The following is a 22,037-nucleotide window of genomic DNA, read 5'->3' on the forward strand; positions in this document are numbered from 1 at the left end:
TTCAGGATTGATGCACTCTTTTTTTCCTTCTATGGGCAGGGACCCAGCACAGCTAAAGAGTGCACTAGTTAGGATAGCAAAGGGGTATGAACCCTAGATTCCTTTCTGGTTTCAGCAGAAATTCCTTTTTATAAAGACACATCAACTGTCAGCATGGTCAACTGGAATCTGTCCTTGTTTCTCTTTAGCCCACTACTCCATCTTCTCCCCTGCTTTGGTATGTGTGTGTGGGGGTGTTGCACTTGAGGTTTGTAACTGGTATTTTGGTGTTCACACCCAAAACTGTGATCCAGATACCAGTAGCTTTCACATGCATTCCTTGTCCTGAATTTACTTCTTGTCCTTTTAAGAAGTAGCCACATAATGTGTCCAGAAATGCATCTCCCAAGTTTACAGTCCTACTGACATTCCCTCTCTGAAGCTAGGTAGGCATCTCCACTGTCACAGTGATCACGACATCTTTTTGCTCTCTCCCTGGCATCAAGAACAGCATCAGGGATGCTGCTAAATTTCATACAGATGTGTTTTCTAATGGGGTCCATTGGTAGCTTATGCTGCTGCTCTGAGAGAGCTTTATATGAGGAGAAATAAAGGGGTCTAAGAATGATAAAGGTGTTATCTCCCAATTTCTGAGCACTGTGGCAACCCTACAGTGGTGCTAACCCAACCAAAATTCCCCAGGAAGTAGCAAAATTCTATTTCCCCCCATTTTAGAGATCTGCAATCAAGGCACATTGCAAGATCAAGTAACTTGCCAAGCCATGGCAGATGTTCCCAGCCAGAAAAGAGGGCTCCCTTGATCCTAGAGAGCCTTGTTGCCACAGCATGATGCTTTTCTCATGTAGCATCCTGCACCGCTGAGGTGACACAGGATTTCCTGCACCAGTAACATGGTAGTAATACATGGGGGCACAGATTTCTGAGAGAAAAGTTTCAGTTCTGTACTTTTCCCATTTTATCATAATGCAAATGTTGTTTTTTTTTTTTTTTTTAGTGCGTGCAGCTTGTCATGGTGCTAAAGAGGCATGAACTCGTCAGGTTTGTGTGTGTAAGGGGAAGTGGGTGTAGCTGAACACAGCAGTAAAAGGCTTTCTGCATAGCAGTGGAAATGGCTGCTGCTCTTTTTGGAGGAAAGGAAGAGCACCCATTACAAAAAGCTTTCCCACCAGTCTGCTGCCTTGGGTAGTCCTTGGAACTTTAGGAAGAGGAAACACCACTTTTGAACTGTCAGCCTTCACAGGAGAGGTCACCTGGATTTCACTTGATCAGTTTGGAGGATCTTTCCAGCTTTGCAATGAGATTGGAAAAAACAAAAAAGAGAGGGTGGGAGTGCAGCCGCTGATGGTTTGCAGTGAATGCTGCAAGCAAACATGCAGCTGGGCTGCATTCATATATCATTCATATAGCTCTGTAATTGCTGAAATTGTCTCTGGTATAGAGCAGCTCCTCAGCTCAGGACTGCAGGTACAAATAAGACCTCTGTGTGAAGGACAGGTGGTGCTATAAACTCTATTTTTCTTGTGGCAAAAATGGCACTTTCTGTGAATAAAAAAAAAAAATTAAAAAAATAGAGAAGTGTAAACTTACCCTAGGAATCTTTCAGCTCATCCTCCCCAAAAAACACCCCACAAACAAACAAACAAAAAAAACCAACAAAAACCCACAACCAACCAAAAACAAACAAACAAAAAAAGTAGAACACTACATTGTTCATCATGGTAAAATCTTTGTATGGAGAGGTTTTACCTTAGGGTAATAAGCACTTAGCAGTGTATTAGTACTTTTCTCAAATCTTTTGCAGACTTAGTTTCCCATACAAACTAAAAATGCAACTCATCCCAGTATCTGCCTCAAGAATTATAGATGTTAATGTATTTTGGGCTAATAGGAGTTTTCTGTGACTTTTTGGGTTTTTGAATTGGATTTGAGATAAAAAGGAAGGCAGGGTTGTAGTTGGCAGAGAATATATTTTAGATCATTGGTTATCTCAGAAGGACAAGATGTAATTTATTTTAAAGCAGTTTTCAGAATTTAAAATGTTCCATCAAAAGGCAGTTGAAGTTAAAATTTGCATAAAGAATCTGCAGAAGAAATTGATGGCAGTTCAGCCTAAAGGCAGAATGGCCTTGCTAAAACCTTAAGTAGATAAAACAGGAGAAAAAAAAATCCCATTTCAGAGATATATTCATATATTTAATGAGGTTACCCTGCACAAAGTCCACAGTATTTTATTGCAGAGAGTTGCCTGGAGCAATGAAAATAGCATCCAAAGCCTCATTAGAAAGCCTTTACCATATGGCCAGTTTTGTCTCCTGTGCATCCTACACCAACTCACCACACTGTTACGTGTTTGTCTTACATCCTGAGATCTGTACATTCTGAAGGAGATTTCCAATTGATTTTTCAATACCATGGAGGTATCTTTCCAAGTACTTGAGGGCTGCTACAGAATTGCTGACTTATATCAACCACTGATAATGATTTGTTTTTAAGAAGGAGCATTTATAATCTGGATTGTGTGAAGTAAACAGAAAGATCTGCAGCAGCTGGGGTTCTAAAGACACTTATATAGACCATGTACACACATGAAAATGACTGATGGTTTATCTAGCTCAGCATACAATAGCCTGTTGATCTCTGCATTTTACCTGATGCCACATTATAGAAGCACCTTGTAACACCTCTGGAAATGAAGAGCTGTAACTGCCCAATTCTAAGTAACCCCTAAACACTTCAAAAATTAGTTTAGTCAAAGATCATATGTACCAGAAGGACAATTTATCTGATTCCTAATTTTTCTTGCTGAAAGCTTTCTTTTATTCAGTCTGGGAAATTATAAAGAAAAGGCTGAACTTCTCAACTGTACATGACATCCCTTAATGCAGGTCCCAGGGTGATGCAATACTCTTTACATGGTGAGAGCACCACCATGCCTCTGAGGAAGGATCTGAAATCACTTTCAAGTACTGAAGTCCCCCAGTACTATTGCAAGATATTTATGATACATGACAGTGACCTTCATTTTACAGAGGAGGAATGTGAGGTGCAGAACATTTAAAAATCTTGGGCAAAAAACAAAATGAGATACTGGAGGAGGAAAGAACATGGAGTCATTGATTTTTCAGTCCTGTGCTTTAACAGCTAGAAAATGCTCCTCCTGAGAATAGGGAAGGAAAGAAAATAGGGGGGAAGTGGGAGTAAGAAACTAGAGGTGTTGGATGTAAGAATTAAGAGTCATTGGCAGAATGGTCTATTACACGTAAGGGGAGACCACAGCAGCTTCCAGATAAAATACACCCACAAAGGGAGAGATGTGCAGCCTGACAGGGTAAGCTCTCAAATGAAGTGTCAGCTATTACATGGAAATGTGGATTTGAGATCTATCAGTTTGGACATCTCCAGACAATTTATACCCATGACCAAGTAATACTAGCTGCTGCTCAGTATCTGATCAGCTGAAGAAATCTTTACAAGCAAGTGTGAATGATGGCACTGCAGGATAGAGATGGGGCAGAACTGAATGTGCTGGGGAGGCAGCCCCATGCATTCTTGGCTATCCCACTGCCTTCATTTAAGAGTACAAAATCATCAATCAAAGCTGATCCTATGGAAGTTACCTCTAAAGGAGGATCAGGGAGCTCAACTCCTATGTTACCTGCAAACTCATTTAACAATACGTATTTCTTAACCAAAACCCCTTGCTCACAGGGGAAGGTTTCCAAAATTTTCAGTGCTGGCCCCAAACAGCTTCTTCAGGAACTAGCAAGAAGAATGTTTTCAATTCAGTGGGAGTACAACTCATCCAAAGTTGTGCCTTTCGGACAATCCCACCGAGATTACTTTTTGTCAAATTTTCTCCTTAGTTTTTAATGAATCACATCCTTCAATCACAGAAAATACTGATCTAATTTCTTCACTTACATACATAAATATTTCAATAGAAAGTGCAATCCACCACCATTCTATTCTTGCGTGTGTCCTCTTTTATTTAAAAAAAGGTGGCTTCAATATTCTTTTGGTAAAAAACCAGTTCTTCTGACACACATGGGTGATCTGTGTGAGGATGAAGTTACAAATCACTGCTTGTCACAAAATCAGGCCATGCAAAATTTCATTTGGAAAATGTGCCACACAGATTTGGACACTGCATGTGAGATTTAAAAACATAAATGAAACAAAAGAAGAATTCCCAAACAGAAGAGGTTATAGAATTGGATAGCCAAAATACATCCTGTTTGAAAGCCAGCCAGACTGTTTGGATTAAGTTGGCATGTTTTAAGACATGCAGTCTTGATGGATCATGCTCTCCAAGCGAGATCTCTTTACAGCTATGGTCTGAACACTTTGTAACAGCTGTATTTGTCAGGCTTTTGAAAAGTTACTACTCAGGCCACAGACAGAGTGGGCTTGTTTGGGAGTCCATGTTATAAGGTTCTAACATTAGAAATGTCCATGCTTCAGGTCAGGTATCTCTTGAAACACTTTATTACCCTTCCCTTCGAATATGGAAGTTGAAAGCAAGGCAGCCTTGTTGCAGAGAGAGAAATAAAGACAACTGCAAAACTGTGTTGTTTTTATTTTAAACATGCAAAATACAGTTCATGCATCTGCCATTTTGAAAAATCTCTCAGTTCATAGCAGATTAAACCAAAGACATTTTGGCTATTGACTCTCAATAAATATTTCAAAATGCTTTACAGTGTAAATATAAGAAATTTAGCAAAATTTCAACAAACCTGTATAAAAACCAGATACAGATAACTTTTTATTTCAAGGCAACATGCTGTAATGTAAAGAGTTCACTTTTTTTTTCTGGATTTTTTTTCTCATAAAAAGGTTTCAACAATACAACCGCTTAACAGATTTAAGCCTTTAGGCTACACATGCAAAAAAAAAAAAGGTATTTTAGTTAAAAATCACCAAAACGTGCTATTTTTTTGTTTCATTTTTTAAATACAGTAGTTGTAGACAGTAGCATTTTTCTTTTTTAATTTTGTAAAAGAGTGCAGGCAGGTTCATGGAGCTAGTGTCCTGGAAGACTCGTACTCTGACATACATTTTGGTTTTATCCCTTTGCCATTGTAATAGTCCACGACTTGGTTTGGAACTTCAGCCAAAACGCTTTTTGCTAGAGCAGCTGGGGATGCCTGCAGGAAATGGTAGAAAACACAAGGATTAACCTGGTTCTCTGCTTGAAGTGCCATGGGTATTAGAGGCATTGGTGCCATGAGATCAAGGGAGGAAGTATGGTACAGAAATGGAAGGCAAAAACTTAAAGTGAATCATAATATTGCTGGAAACTCATTTTATGAGTCAGTTTGGGTAGGGAGCTGTAGCTGCCTCAAAGTACACTAAAGCCAAAAATGCTCTGTGTGACTTCAGGTCCATTTGGACTATTTTGAGTTCAGGGTAACTGAACTTCCCTGCACTCTGGGAGAGCCCCATATCACAATAAAAAGCTGCAAAGACTTCATCAGTGTTCAGCAAGGAACCCCGCAGAGCTCCAAGCTGAACATGAATGGACAACACTGAGAAAGGGAGACCTTCATCACCATTCTGTTCCTCAGAATCTGGCATGGTGTTTTAATGGATTGCAATTTTAATTCAATCAAAAATACTTTGTGTTTATTGGAGCTAAACCATGGTTACAAGAAAGCTTCAATCTTGGGCTTGGTGGAAGCTTTAGAGCTCTTCCTGCAATGTAAAAATGGCAGGTATCCACCAGACTAAGAACTGATGACGCTGAAAGGTAGGGACAGATATAGAGATGGCCACTGGCTTTCACCCTAGGCAGGGAGGAGGGCTCCCCCTCAGTGCAGTGAGAAACCCTGCCCTCCCTCAGCCACACAGAGTCGCTGCCTCATGCCCTGAAATGCTTCATTTTAAGCAGAGGGGCCTGTGGATGTTTTGTGGGCAACCATTACCTCTGTGTGTTGCATGGACGTTCCTCAGCCCCTGAAGTCAGCAGTGACAAAGCTGGACTCATTCTCCCATGCACCCTCTTGCCCCATGTTTTGAATTTTCTTGTTTCTAAGTGTTTGGGTAGAGCTGGTTCCAAGTCCTCAGGAGCCAGCCTTCTTGCTTCCTTTGAGCCCACCACAAAATGTAGTAAAAATGCAAGCACTTAAATGCCATTTTGACAGGTTTAAATTGAAGTATTTATCTCCAGAGGGTGTAGACTGCATCTCAGACGATGCATGGGAACTCAACCGGTGGCTGGATCACATTTCTTCTGCGCACCTCACCAAGTACTTTTTCCCAAATTAATGAACACTTTCCTCCTCACTGTCTGTAGTGTTATCAGCCAAGTTGCAAAACTACCACATCACAAAGCAGTTGTATTGACTATTTTTTGACCTACTCTGTTTCATGGGGTGGCATCCTTATCCTTACAGAGTCTTAAAATTTGGCTTATACAGAATGTAAATGGTAATCTATTTGTAGGCACATTAATCCAAGGGTAAAGAAAACTCCAGACTATTAGAAATTCCAGTATCAAATATTATAATACAAAGATAATGCTGGCAAAACCAGAAACAGTTGGGATTTTTTTTCCCTGTATTCTTGTATTTTGACTCACATATGAGATTAGTAACAAATAAGATTAACTGCTGTGACATTTATATCAAAATATTTGTGCAGCCAAAAAAGCCTGGAACATTTCTGCATGAACAAACTGGCAAAGCATAGAGCATACTTTATGTGTCAGTGCAGCAAGTGTTTTAAGGTGTTACAAAGTAAGAGAACCCATTCACTTTAATCCTGAAAAGGGAAATTCATGGTTTTTCAGAGTTGCCCTATTCTTGCCTAAATCTGTTTTATAGAATAATGAAATTATTTGGGTTTGAAGGGACCTTAAAATTCATCTAGTTCCAACTAAAATAATCAGAAAATACCCCTTGGAATCACACAAATGTCTGATTTCTACAATGCTATTGAAAATTACTGTTTTTTTTAAATCTCCTTCCCAGTGTGTCAAAGCTGTACATACCTTAGCCTGCCTCTGTGCTATTTTACCAAAAATACAACCCTACATAGAGGTAAAAACTGGGAGTGGGGGAAGAGCGCTGAGCCAGTGCTGCACACACAAGCTGTAGCAATCTGGAAACTTCACTCTGCCCTGTCTTTAAAAATGCTGGGCAAGAGCATTGCCATCAGCTTCTCTGAATCTGTGTAGTTCACATGTTCTGAACTTTGGGCCAACAGCACTCACTGCTGTGCATCATCCTCCCTCTGCCACTTCCCTCTTCTGATGCCACATCCATTCCTCCTGAAGGTAGGAAGGGTCAGCCCTTCAGAACAGGCTCTGTCAGGGCTCAGATGCACAGCTGAATCACTGCCACTTCAGGAGCTCTCAACTGAAAAGCCTTTAATTGAGTTTTAGGCAAAAATATTTACTGTGCCCACAGGCTCACAGGCAATATATGCCCCACACAGGATTGCCCCGGGGTAGTTGGCTTGACCCAAACTTCAGTCTGAGCATGGGCAACTGTTGCTTTACTGAGTTTCATCATGCCAGTGATGTCTTTTGGTCCCAGGGCTCTTTCTAGCAGGGAACATCCCAAAAACAGGCTTGGGATTGTTTTCCTCTCTAATGATTTGGACCACCTGTACGTTACATACTTTTTTTGGTGGTAAAGCACTCTCATTTGTGGATCAGATGGTGCAAAGCAGTATTTTCATCAGTGGGAATTACACTCAGTAACTTCTAAGCTAAAACACAGACCCGGTTCATCAGTGTTGAGAAAAGATTGCCTTTGCTGGGTCTTTACCACAGATGGAACATTAAATTAATGTTTTACTGTAACATTTTCTCCACTGCTTGAAGAGCATTCTAGCAATAAGCACCTCAGATGAATAGTTATAAATTGATAGCTGATACACAACAGTCAGATCAGTCAGCAGCAGGAAAATAATTCCCTCTGATTCTGTAATTGGTGTGTATTACAAATGACTGTTGGTTCAGTTCTATAGCTTCACAATGCTTAACCTTTAACTACAATGCATAGTGCAAAACATTGCTCCTTGCAGTGATTATGAGCTGTGCTTTCTACACTCCTTTGTGATGTATGTTATTAACACACAGCTGTTAACCTTTGTGATTAAATACAATGCAGAATGGAATACAATCTGCCTGTGGCATCAGATTTGTGCCCAGTAAATATATCATACATCCCAAAGGCAGAAAATTTCATTTCTTAAAATATGACTGTGAATACATTGAGGCAGCAGATTCTCTTCAACTGCGTTTCAGTGATGGAGCATCACTGTTTTACAGTTTCAGGTGAAGGACACATTACTGGGGTGGTGGTGATTACAGAGAGAAAAAAGTCACTTGGATTCAGTGATATGTTTCCTTTGTTTGTTATGTTCCCCTTTAGCAAATGGCATATGTCACCATACAATGGGACATGTTCTAGGTGTTAATGATTACCTTGATTTTATCAAGCTTCTACAACTACAGGATTTGCCAAGAGTCACTACTGTTGCCATTATTATTTTGATGGCTTCAAAAATACTCGTTAAAGAGAAAGAGCTTAGATGTTTTACTGAAATACTTCTGCTGCACTGTATCACGTAGGAAATGAAACCCCCATAATAGAGCCTGCTGTCTACACTGAGCTTAAGCCAGGAAAACATTGATGTGGGTATAAGATTTTAGGTATGTGAATAACTAATTGAAATGTGTTAAATGCCTGTATGAGGGCTGTGCAGGCTCAGAACCTTCTCTGAAGTCAAACTTATAAAAGGGATTTGTTCTATAGGTTATTTTTACAACTTCCTTCTTCCCCCCTTCCATTTTCTCAAAGGGGAAGGTTTTGCACAGATTATTTTTGATCTCTTTGGATAGATATGAGATTTTGAGTTCCAAGCTGACCTGAGAATAGAAGTAATAAAAAAAAATATTGCTTGGGTTGACTCCAAGGGAATTTTGGTTTACACTTCCAGCAAAACAAACAAATAAATGCTCACGCATAACATTTTCTTCTCTCCTTCCATCATTAACAGATATAATATGGATTTAGGAATAAATAAATACTTGATTTATCAGAAAAACCTATAAACCTTCCACAATTTGATTTTTAATCTTTCTAAAAAGATCTTTCAACTTTTTTTTCTTCTTAAAAAATTAACACAAGGTACATCGACAAAAAGAATGGAATTTTTACCTAAACATGTATTTTGCTTAAAGTTGTCAAAAGTAATATGCTGATGTATGTAAATTCTTGTGTTTGGTCAGAACTGATCTGACAAAAATCTCCCAAATGTGTTAAATCTGCATTTCCTCTGTGGGGAAAAATAAATTTGAATCAAAACATCACACTCATTTCTCCTATGAAAAATTATTTCACTAGCTGATGTATGGTCTTTTGTTAGTGCTAAATAAGCAAGGAAGATGTGAATGTCACTTTGTTGAAAGAGAGAGATTATTTGGGATATGACAATAAAGAAATTCAACCAGAAGTGACTATTTTTATGAGCACTCATCCATTACACTGACATTTGTTGAAAAGCTGAAACGTCACAATAAACAGACTAAATATCAGGTTGCATAAGATATATTAACTTTTCTGATAGAGCAAATACAAATCTATCTCTATACCTATATTATCTTTGCTACTGAAAGAGGGAGAAAAATATCACTATTTAATAAGAAGAACACATAAAGATTGTTTTCCTCTCCCAATACCAGGGAAGTTAATCTAAATCAGCTAAAAAGAATATATGCTTGTCATTTGACCAGTGCTGGCAATAAGAATGCCACAGATTCAGTCACAAGTTAACATCAGGGGCACAATATATTTAGAGCCCAGAACTGCAACTGTCAGTGTTAATCCATTAAATCCAGGATGATTTCAGCTTCATTAAAAAAAAAAAGGTGAAACTAAAAATAACAAATGTAGCTGGCTTTGCCAGTTCCTTGTAGAAACATGTTTTCACCTAATTAAAAGTAGCTCTCCCACTAGCCCATAAATAACTCAGCTCTGGACACTTTTCCAATGACTACAGTGCAGCGCTACACACTTGTGATTATGTGCTGAAGGAATCACAAGCTCTGAGGTCGTTGTGCTCATACTTTGATTCAGCAGGTAGGTGGCTGTGTGCCCCTGTCAGCACAGAAATGTGTTTGTCTTCAACTCAGAAGTCAATCTGCAGCTATGTGGCATGGTGGCACCAAACTAATAGCATAAGGTGGGTTTTTCCCTCCTGTGTGCTTCCATGGCTTACATAAAGCTAGAAGGAAAATAAGGAAGAAGTTTGTTTCTCTTGCTCCTCAATAGAGTTTGTGAAAGTAAGAAGTGTGTCTAGATCTAAACAAATATTGCAAAATTGCATTTTGAAATCAGAAAAAAAGATCAACCCTTGCAAAGAGAAAAATAAAGGTATTTTGGAAGTAGCAAACAGAAAAAAAGCTCATGTGGTGACAAAAATCCCAGAAAAACTAAAAGAGAAGCTAAATTTAAAAAGAAATGTAAGCAGTGCGAACCCATATGCAGATCAAAACCAGCCCAGAGCTGAGAACTTGGCTGTGACATATCCAAATCTAAAGATCTCTAGTGTATGGGAGCAGATTGAAAAGAGCAATCTCTTGAGGAGAATGAGTCAGTTGCACTGTGAAGTAAAGAAATTCTCAAATTGAATACCAAGGATATCCTTCCTAGACAGAGCAAAAAAACAGCCTTGAGAACCAAATAAACGTAACAGAAGTGAGAGGAAAGAAGAATGATGGAAAAAGGGAAGGAAAGGGATGGGATCAGCACTGCAGAGGAACATAATGCATGTCTCCATATGGAGGAAAAGGGCTCTGAAAAACCCCTCTGGGTGTGGGAAAGCTCCTTCTGCTGGTGAATGCTGTGCCCACCCTGCTGCTGAAAAGTCCCTGGAACAGATGGTACAATGTAGGGCAGGTGACTAAGAAGAAAAGTTCATGATCAAAGCTTTACTTTAGATTTGGTAATTTAATGCTGGTTCTGTTCCTTTCTTTCCTACAGAGTGTCTTCACCACACTGGCCTTACTCAGGAACAGCTGGCTGGGGGCAGAGGGAAGCTCTCAGTAATGCCACTTTCTTGCCGGTGTTCTTGTACAGAATTTGGGAAAGGGTTTGGAGATAACCAGGATGTTGTGGGTGGATTGCCCTGCATTTGAGAACTCAGGGACCAAACCTCAATAAAGAAAAAGCCTCCTGGGGAAGACTGTGGGCACAAATTCAAAGCCATTTCATCTGCCTGTGGAAATGAAGGAATGGAAAACAGACACCATGAAAAATCAGGCAGGGAAAGTAACCAAATTAAATCAGGGAGAAAGCAGAAGCAAGGACTGGCACCACAAAAAGCACAGGGATTGTGCCTAATCTCTTCCTTTCCCACCCTTACCAGCTAACTAATGGAGCACATTCTGATTCCTTTTTTTTTCACTATTTCTGACACAATAATGCCCCAGGCTTACTCAACACTTCACGCATATGCAGAGTTAAGCCCAGCCTCACGAATCATTCACTATACCCACTACCCTTCTGTGGCAAGGATGAAAAACCAGCTTACATGTTTGAAGTTCCTAAATGGCACAAACTGGACAATGTCTCGAAGCACAGGCTCGCCCTTGGGAGACCTCAAGATGCCGTCATCGCCATCCAGCATCTGCATGTCACTGAAATCAGCGTTGCCCACGCCGACGATGATGACGGACATGGGGAGGTGGGAGGCGTGGACGATGGCCTCTCTGGTGTCAGCCATGTCTGTGATGACGCCGTCTGTCAGGATCAGCAGGATGAAGTATTGCTGAAGGTGTTGGACAAGAAGTGAAAAATTGGTTAATAGTCCAAAGCTGCTTAACCTTTTAAGTTAAAAAGTATAAAAGTGTTTCTGGTAACTCACTCATGGACCTTTTTAGAGAGAAAAGAACCTTTATGTTGACTATACAGAATTTTCCATTCCAAGCTCCTCAGCTACTAATTTCTTCTCTGCAGAGTAAAGGGGTCCCTGAGGAGAGCAAGGCAGGAATATATCCATCTTCATACTCTTCATACAGAGCCCCAAAGAGAGGTTTTCTCATTCTCTAGTGGACAGCAAGCAATTTGGTAAACTTGTAATTTCTCTTCCAAATCTCCAAAGCCCACTGAACTGGAGCATGAGCTATGACACGGTAATGGTGAAGAGTGGCCCTTACTTGGATCCTTTATTAATTGTTGGGCAGCTGGAGTCATTTATAAGAAATTTATGGTGCATTAATAGAAAAAATGAACAAATCATAGGATTTGGTCACTCTGCATGAGCAATACCAACACACTAAACATTAATAATATTTATGTGTATACAGTGGTATAAACCCAAAGTGTTCCAATCACCTTGTCCTGCCACGAATAAAACAAAACATGCAGGGAGAAAACTTCATCTTCAACACTCATACTATAAATTGTTTTTCAGATAGAAAGGGGAATCTTAGGTATAGAATGAAGGAACTTATTCAGTAAGGCATATTAGATCAGAAACAGCACTGGGAATAGAGTGAGACACTTTATCGGACCTTAACCTACCTTTAGGATTAGGTGGGTATGGAAATTCAAACATAGCAATTCCCCATTTTAGGACTGGGACACTAAATACTATCAAGGTTCTGGAAACAACAGTGGAATCACAGAATCATAGAATGGTTTGGATTGGAAGGGACCTTAAAGATCATCTAGGCTGAACAGATGATGAAGCAGGGACACGTTCCATGAGACCAGGTTGCTCAGAGGTCCATCCAACCTCTCCTTGAACACTTCCAGGGATGGGGTAACCTTAGCTTCTCCAGGCAACCTGTTCCAGTGTTTCACCACTCTCACAGAAAGGAATATTTTTTTCTAATATCTAAAGTTGTCCTCTTTTAGTTTGAAGCCATTACCCTTTGTTTTGTCACTACATGCTCTTGTAAATATCAGTCACAAGCCCAGACTCAAGAACAGAAATGTTTGGCAACTGCTGCCCTAATAGGACTTAAAAAAGGCCCTGCACATGAAGACAGCTTAGACTAAGCTCTAGGCCAGGTGATCATGCACATGCCAGTGCACAGCTCTATTCTGTTCTGTACTTAGGCACATTTTGTACTGCAGTACACAATGTCTCTCTTACATCCCTTACTCCTTTTCAGCACAGCTCTTGTAAATGGCTCAGACCTACTTGCTCACATATTCCCTCCATTTCTCTTGTTCTCCCTTTCTCCCATTCTGTCTTCAAGACAGTATCAAAATAAACTTAAAACATCTCAAGGGTGTACATTTAAAATGTGATCTATATGTAAGTCTTTTAGCCCAAGAAATCTGTCCTGGGGTTTTTATCAGGTGCAGGCTAGCAGATTTGTCTCCAATTTCTAAAAGGCGCAAATCACTTCATCAGTAATAACAAGCTGAAAATTGTATCCTTACCATTTTCAAATTAATAGTTGGAAAAGTTCCCTAGGTGAACAGAAAAATTTTAGTACCGCCTGTGCAGGAGCACAAAATTGGATAGTCTGAATTGGGAATCATTTGAACTCATCTCATGGTACAACCAAGACTTTTAGGGCTTCAATGCTCAATTTTTGTAACATTAGCAGTGCCATTTCTATTTCCATAGTGAAGAACTGGGTGTGCTATAATGAAACAGCAGTAAAAGCAGGAAATAGATCAGTGGGGAAAGACTTTAAAGCTGCGAAAACCAAAGCTAGAAAGACTGGATACACTGTTCCAGCTGACATAGGTTTAAGCTGCCTTCTTTGAAGGCAGTTAATAAAAACTGTGAAGGCACAATCTGCATTACAAGGCCTTGATGGCCTACAAGAGATCCATCATAAGACAAGAACAAAAGGCAAACACAGGTTTTTTTTTTCCCCTTACTGAGGCCTCCTTGGTGTTGGTCTCCTCTGATGCAGATTTTGCCACTTTCTGGATGATGGGAGCAATGTTTGTTGGTCCGTACAGCTGCAGCTTGGGAAGGCAACTCTGATAAGCTTCCACAACACCTTGTATTCCTGGCATGAAAAACCAAAAAAAAGAAAAAGAAACTTGGAGCACATTGCCTATATCAGGCTTGTTCAAAATGTAAATAAAAGGTGGGTTCTTAATGAAGAAATTAAAATACTACATGATAAGCAAGGACTGGAATCTTAAGATAATTTCCGGGAATCTGTCTCTAGCTGTCTTAAATCTAGTTTGTAATGTGTAATTATTATACCATGCTTCTCCTTCCCAGCAGCTTTTAATATCTATTTTTCAGGTATGAGCTTGCAATGCCATAGCTTCCATTCTTCTTGGTTTAAGAGATGATAGCTTCCTGATCAACATCTAAGATTCATGATGAAAACCTAAACACACATTAAGAAACACTTCAACAATATTTTTGTTTATCATAGCTGTTTCTAACAAATTTGTCCTTTGTACTTATGCCCTAAAGCTGTTAAGGAATTCAAAACATCTTTTCACTCTCCTGTGCTAAGAAAATAATTTCTCAGGGTTAATTTGCATAATCACTCATAGGTTGAATTTGACTATGACCAAAAGCTGTGAAACCTTGGAAGAAACAGCAGGATGCTTTGCAGCCTACAGAAAAATGAGCTTCAGCTGAGAAATTTTGATGGAGAACTAGCTATTTTTGGCTTTTTCATTTCAGGATATATAGTCAGACCAGAGAGCAAAGACTTCTTTGCTGACACACTTGACAGATCACAGAATGGAAATTGGTATTTTCAATCATTGAGAAGAAGGATTTCTTGAAGTGATGCACATTAGCCTCCCCATTCAGAACTCCCAGCTTACCAGACCTAAAGGATTAGAGGTCTAATGTTGGAAAGAAAGTGATAGACTGAAAAGCTTTGCAAAGGATGCTGAAGAATGAAATGGCTTTGGTAAGATCCTAAGCCACTTTCAGTTTGCACAGAGACTCTCTCACTCATGAGATTTTTTTACCCAACCATATTTACAGGATACATGGGTGCAGACTTTTTGCTAACAAATGACTGGGAATTGTAATTGTTTTACAATGACACACATACACTCCAATGAAAAAGTGGTGGAGAACACAGTTTTCTCTCTTTAGAGACAGCTACAGATATATTTTTCCATTGCAGTGCCAAAAAAAAAAAAGTGCCAAACAAAAGAACTTGCTCCAATTATAGCTGCATTGGTTGAAATGTAAAGTAGTGTTACAAAATGTCCCTTGGTAATTCCAGTGACTTCATATTGCAAAACTGACCTTTTGGTAACTCCTAATTTTAAACTTGCTAAGGATTTCATTACATATACATAATGATGTTGCATGAAGGCCTCATAAATCTTCCCTAAGATGATGACAAGATACACCCTACCTTTCTTCTTATGCAGTAAAATAATGTAAGATAAATCTTACTCCCTGCATTCCACAAAGATTTAGTGTTGTTCATATAATAAAGTTGCTCTCATCTTAGAAAGAGATACGTTCTAGAAACATAATTTCTAATTTTGTTTCTCAGATTAATGTATTTTAGAAATATCTACTGTCCACCCAATCCTAACTAAACAGGATATGTGAGTGGATTACTTTGTAACTTGATGTTCTAGTACTCCTTTATCTTAGGCACATATGCATTTTTTTTTACAATTCATCTCTTTACATTTTTATTTGGAATCCACTTTCAGCATCTCCAATGAAATACAGTGTACACATACAATATATGGGTTTAAGACAAATGTGCAGAGACATTCATTCAGACTAGAGGTTTTTGCCTACTTTCTTCTGCAGATAATAAACTAAGTATTAATTATAAGACTATAAAAATAACATACTATAAATATACAAAATATAAGACTATAAATACTAAAATTTTCAAGAATGGAAATGGCAACAGGGGAGGATATCCATATTTTATGAATTCCAGTGCTCTTCATCGCAATATACAGTCCCTGTATGTAGAATGATGCTTCACACTACCTTGTGCCAGGAAAAACTCTACTTCCACAGATAATAGGATTTCATTCCTCAAAGGCAAAATAGACACATACTTTTTATATTGCATCCAACTGCTGTTTCTTTGTTTAAAACAAGATACTCTTAAGCAATTTTACTTTATTTTCTGGCAAGTATACTAGATATTACAAGGTAAAATAGTGTAATCACTAAGCACTTTATCTCCTCACTCTTGCATCCTTTCTCCACGACTTGCTGATGTTACTGTTCCCTGTGACACCTAACAACAGTGAGAGCATCTAGAAAACATCACAGAACAAACAAGCACCCATGACAGGCAGATGAGCAAGCTGCAGCAGACGATTAAACAACACATTTTCTGGTTTGTCTCCTCTTATTGCTTTCACCCAGGTGGATATTATTTAAAAAGGTATCCTTTAAGACAAACAAGTGCTTTTAATATCTTGCAGATACAGGTGCAAATGCTGCAAAATTTCTTCCCAGGCATTCTTTCATGTTGCAATGACATTTTTATGTTTTCTTAGGCCTAGAACACCTTTCAGGCAATGGGCTAACTTATCAGATAACTGACTCTTATGCAAAGATACAAACAAAGTTTAAATTATTAAGTGACATAAGTCAAGCCTCATAGAGCAGCTCTTTCCTGGTTTTTCTATCCCTTTTCATTTCCATTGTTGCATTTAGTTTTGCACACAGACTGTGGTTTGGATAGTAAATCCTTGCTTACAGAGGGTTTGTCTGTCTAAACTCTGCTGCTGGCACCACCTAGATGTGGCAGCCTTTTCAATCAATAAAAATCATTATACAACAATGCCAGTGTGATAAAAGAATTAGCCTTGAACTCAAAAGAAGCAGCAAATGGGAGCAGGGGATAAAAATAAGTGTTCTTTGCATGGACTGCTAGAGCTTTTCTCTGTAGTTTGCAGAGGGTCACAAATATCCTGCAGTTAGACTGAGAAACAAAACTCTATTTGAACACTATACACATAAATATGTTATCACCTAATGCTGACCACTGTTAACTGTGTTTTAATGACACATTATTAAATATCACAGTCCAGATGGAATTCTGAGGTCTCTTTTGCTTCCCCACCCCATCCCCACACTGAAGTCTCAACATCAAGCTGGCTTACAAGCTTACAGGCACTTCTAGATGCATACATGTAACTCCTGCTTCTTTTAACTCCTTAAAAGCAATGTAAAAAGCTGTGTGAGCATATCAGGCAGCTGTAGGACTTATGCCCAATTGCATTTCAAGCACATGACCTGCAAAGGCTGGGGCAGTCCAACAATTCAAGTGCAATAACAAAGCAGGAATGCCCACTGAACCAAAAACAGGTCTTGCATTTAAGATGTAAGAACTTCAAATCCTTTAATGTCCCTTTTCCTTGAATTGCTTGTCCTCTCTTCTTTTCCTCACTTCATTTCTCTGCATCTTAGTTCTCATCCTGAACATGTTTGCTGCCCATGCCCAAAAGAAAGCCACTAATAAGCCTGAGAAGGGCTAAAAGGAGCAGCTAGAAAATTTGAACAGGAAGAGCATTTTGAAATAGCCAGTTCAGTATTTGGATGGAAGCAGAAGGATAAGGGAGAATAACAACCTGTGGATTTTAGACAGCAATGATCGCCCAAGCAAGACTCTTAATTGTTACTGGGTTTAGAGGTCATTTTCCTGTTATTGTCTTTTACAAAATGCGTGAATTATGGTAGGAGATTTTAAAAAGACAGCATCAGTAACTGCAGATCTCACTTGCAAATACAAGACATGGAGCAACATCTACTACATAAATCTGGTCTCTGATTACCAAGGATTAATGACTGTTGGTAGAACATACCAATATCTTACACTGTAGCCTCCTGCTGCATTTGCTCTCAGAAAAGGAGGTTTCTTTCCACCACAATAGTCATCAGCTGCTTCCCTGCCCTGGACTTGCAGCAGGCTATAGGTCTGGTCAAAGAGTTGGCTCTAAACTGAGGGAATTTTTGATCACAGAGCTTCACAGCCTGTTTTTTCATATCCCGTCCTTCTTAGCAGCACAACCTGGGATGCTGAGGTAGCTGAAGATTTTAAATTAGTCTAGTTCTCAGAAATGCAAGTGATTCCAGGAAGTCCAAGTGCTGAATGTCCACCTACTTTTCAGGAAATTATTGTATGGCACATTCCAAGATTTCTAAAGTCAAGCTCAATGGTTTGGAGTCTGTCAGATCACCAGATCCTAGCTGCCCTCTTTAATAAAACCACTTTGAATAATACTCAGGTGATGCAATAAAAAATGCACATTTTGCACACAGCAAAACTATGGCAGTCTGTCCTACTGTGAGCATTACCTGCACATTCTGGGTTGTCTTCATTGAAATTGATTGCAAAGTCATGAGAGACCTGCAGATAAATGGAAAGAAAAGAAGACTGTTGTCAGAAAAATTATTCCAAGAAGACTTGTGGTTAAACACTCTTGACATTTTTTCTGTGCTAAACTGGAGACCTTTCAAGCTTTCAGCCATTAAGTGTGAAATACAGTCCCAGCTGGAGCTCCCTGCAGAACCAAAGTAGCAAAACTGGAATCAAACTTGTCAAAAACAACAACAACAAACCAAACCAAACCAAAACAAAAAAGGCACATAGAAAACCCACCCAAATACATTAAAAAATCATATAAACATGGTGTCAGGATTGGGCTATCAATGCTGGGCACAGAAGAGGAATCTATTGCTGAGGCCATTTAAATACCAGCTCTCCCTAGCTCAGCATCTCAGACTGCAGGAGAGAGAAATCAGTTTGTGATACAGCAGTGACTGCCAAAACTCAGCTCACTTAGGCATCCTGACCTCACTGTGTGAAAAGTTCCTCATCAAAAGGCCAAGGAGTACTGGAAAGTAATTCTACAGAGAAATTAAGGATCCACTGTGCAATAGTAGTGTAAGAAGTGTAAGGAGTCTAATTTGGTTAAAATGTTAGATCACTCTGGGGCATAATAAATAAATAAAAAAAAATCCTGAAGACTCTTTGGTTTTCCTTGCATGTGGTGAATATTCCAATCTCTCTTTCTCTCTCTGTCTCTCAATCTGTCTATCATTAAATCCTACAGAGCTGTTCTTTAAAAGAACTCACTGTGAATACAACAAAGTAGCTGATTTTCTAACAAAACAAAGTATTTTGTCTTTGGTCCCCTGGGAAAATAATACAAGACTTTTGTATGCTTATATAATGCTAGGCACTGTAAGTCTCCCATTCCAGAATTCCTCTTTAAGTTTGATTCTTGCCTGCATTTTTCTTTTTCAGATTCCTTTTTACCTCTTTCTTTGATCACTGAAGAGTCTTGATTCCTTTTCATCTCTTTGGGTCTGAAGCCCAGCCTCTTAATTCTGTTTGTCTTAATTTTCCTTGAATGAAAAAGTTCAGATTTTGTCTCACAATGCATAATGTGTGAATATACATATATATTTATATACATATATTTTATATATATGTATATGCATATTTGACTTGCAAAAAGTGCTTGAGAGTTTAGCAGGCGATTTGCATAATTTAAAGTTGAATTTAGGTGTATCATCCCAGATTTAAGAAGGCATTTATATAATGCAAGTATAGACATTTAAAGCTTTATAGATCTCTGTAGGATCTTCAAAAGTGCCAACAGTCTGAATGATATGGAAAGAAACCTCCTGTACAATGGAGCCAGGATTATTTGCAGGAAGAGATTTATTTTTTGTATGTTGCTGTTCCATTTGATAGTTTAGATGTCTCCATACAGCAGGGTATGGAAACTGGTCTATGACTAAGGGTCCCATAGATAAAATTTGTGATTGCACAGAAGCTTCTGTGAAAGTGCAGTGGTATAAGTTGACTAATAACTGCCAAAGAGAGTTCTTCATAGAGAAATGGAATTTCCCATCATGTGCTAGTCTTGCTCACCACAGTGACGCCTGCCATTATTAAGAGGTTAAATAAAGCAGTACTTCTACCATGATGGGAAAGAATTGAAGCAAAACTTCACTGAGAAGTCTGTAGTTGCCTCAGCCCAGCCAGGCATTCAGCATGCCTACACCAAGATCAGTCTTAGAGAGGGTTTTATATGGTCCATTCAGTCTATCCTACTTGGCCATGGAAGACAATGCAGGAAGTCACTGTTTGTGTTCCTCACTGATCAGCACAGAAAATCAGGGCTGCCAGATACACTTCAGAGATGCTCCAGAGCCTTTCTGCCTGGCTGCTCTGGATGTCTCTCAGTGCACTTTGCCCAGATGCTATCTGCCAGTCTCATGACCAGCTGCAGGCCAAAGGTAATTGGATCTGTCAAAAACTGTTATGGGAGTTTTCTCATTGATATTTTTTGTTGTTGATCATTAGCCTTACTCTTTCCTTAAGGGTTTCTGTATTTTGCATTAACTGTGTTAGAAAAGCAAAAAGGATGGCAGTGCATGTTTATGTATTGCAGACTGATTCTTCCAACACTGTGCCTCTTCAATGATTTTATTTCTTCATTCAAATGCATTTGAAATTAGACCTAAAGGAAAATGCAAATCTTTTCAAAAGCTATGAATACAGTATTTCAATCTCACACGCAAGCATGGTTTGGTTGCTTTTGTTGCCATACCTCTTTCAGAATCACATAATGCAAACAATTTATCTGGTTCAGAGCTAGCATTCAGGCTATTATTTAACAGACAACAGTTCAGGCCAATAAGGAATACCCAAGTCTAGTCAGTGTGCACAATGATCCAAAAAATAATACTGTTTGAGCATCAGCTGCTATCCTCCTGAAGCAAATGGCCCTCATACATTGTCATCCTGATTCACAGAGCAGTGTTAAAATGTACCCTGAAGGCAGCACAGGAAACGCAATGAATGTGCAGAAGCATTGGCTTGTTTCCTATGCTCTTTGAGTAATATATCACAATTTAAACAAGATTTAAGTACAATGTGTAGGAGAGAAATTCTTTGAGCAGCTCAGAGATGGTTCACAAACAGGAAATCATCACTCAAGGCAAGGCAACAGCAGATATGTTTTAAGTGGAGCTTCTCCAAATGCTCAGATCTCATCCCCCACTCTGTTAAGCAAAGCCAAGTGTGCTTTAACCTGCCCCTTTGCTGTCTTCCCTGTGGTGGCCAGAACTCAAGAGTGTCCAAACCAGCAGAGACTTCAGACATATACCACGTACTGAAGGCCTTACTAAACTTGGGCTGCTACCTGATAGGACTCCACGTAAAGCTCATCCATGTCAAAAGGTGGTTTGGATCAGACATTCAATGCTTTTGCTTTCTAAACAGTGCAAGGTGATGAGCTTCCCTCCTTTTTTTTTCTTTTTTCCTTTTTTTTCTTTTTCTAATTAAACATGCAAGGGCTTTGTGACTGAAGGGCAAACCATGCTGATGACAGAGAACCAAAAGCTGGTATACTCAATGGCATCTTTCTGATATTGAATGACACAGCCCTTGAGTGACACTCCCAGAACTGATAATTGAATGACAAAAAGGAGACACAAGTTTGAACACCTAAGATGCTGAAGACTGAGAAATCCTCAGTGGAAACAAGAAGACACTGGGCTGCCCAGAAGCAGGCATGTTTATATAATTTACTAGGGTGGTTTTTATTGTGGATTGATCTAACAGTAGGAAATCCTGGAATGTGTCAAGTCACACAAATACAGAATGGCTGCCTTACATCAGTACCTGGAACAGAATTTTGCCCAGAACTGCAGAGCACAGTCTGTGGTGGATGTCAGCCTCACATTAAGGAATGTCCTCACAAAACCCTGAGTGTTTTGTGACTGGACTAAGTTTTTGTAACCCTGGACTAAGTTTCAAATATGGAGCTGACCCTCTCCTCAGCCCTCCTCTCCTAACATTGATCCATAAAATCAATCCATAAAAGGGAAGGAGAGAGAAATGCTGGCATGCAGAGGTGATTACATGGGATCAGCCTGATGTTACTTGGACTGCTGCACAGAACTGCACTCAAAGCCTGCAGCTAAAGACATTCACTTGCACTTGTATGAATCTTTTGCCTCTGCAGGGCTCCAGATACATTCTTTAGCAGATACCATCATGGGTGTGGCATTATTAAATGACAGGAACTTCCTACACCAGGAACACAATATTTCACAGGTAATTCCTT

At 39.2% G+C, this 22,037-nt stretch overlaps 1 protein-coding gene across 2 annotated transcripts in view; it reads right to left on the reverse strand.

The window, feature by feature from the left end:
• Nucleotides 1–4,556: 4,556 nt before the first annotated feature.
• Nucleotides 4,557–22,037, reverse strand: part of CPNE4 (copine 4) — a 229,349-nt gene continuing 211,868 nt past the window's right edge. For both annotated transcript variants that reach the window (XM_066555959.1, XM_066555953.1), the window contains 4 exons: nt 18,250–18,301; nt 13,857–13,990; nt 11,545–11,781; nt 4,557–5,147 (listed from right to left, as the gene is read on the reverse strand). In XM_066555959.1, coding sequence (XP_066412056.1) covers nt 5,016–5,147; nt 11,545–11,781; nt 13,857–13,990; nt 18,250–18,301 — 555 coding nt within the window. In that variant the 3' untranslated portion in view covers nt 4,557–5,015. The remainder of the gene's footprint in view (nt 5,148–11,544; nt 11,782–13,856; nt 13,991–18,249; nt 18,302–22,037) is intronic.

The sequence above is a fragment of the Molothrus aeneus genome, chromosome 1, assembly GCF_037042795.1.
Source record: "Molothrus aeneus isolate 106 chromosome 1, BPBGC_Maene_1.0, whole genome shotgun sequence".
In the NCBI taxonomy this organism is placed as follows: Eukaryota; Metazoa; Chordata; class Aves; order Passeriformes; family Icteridae; genus Molothrus; species Molothrus aeneus.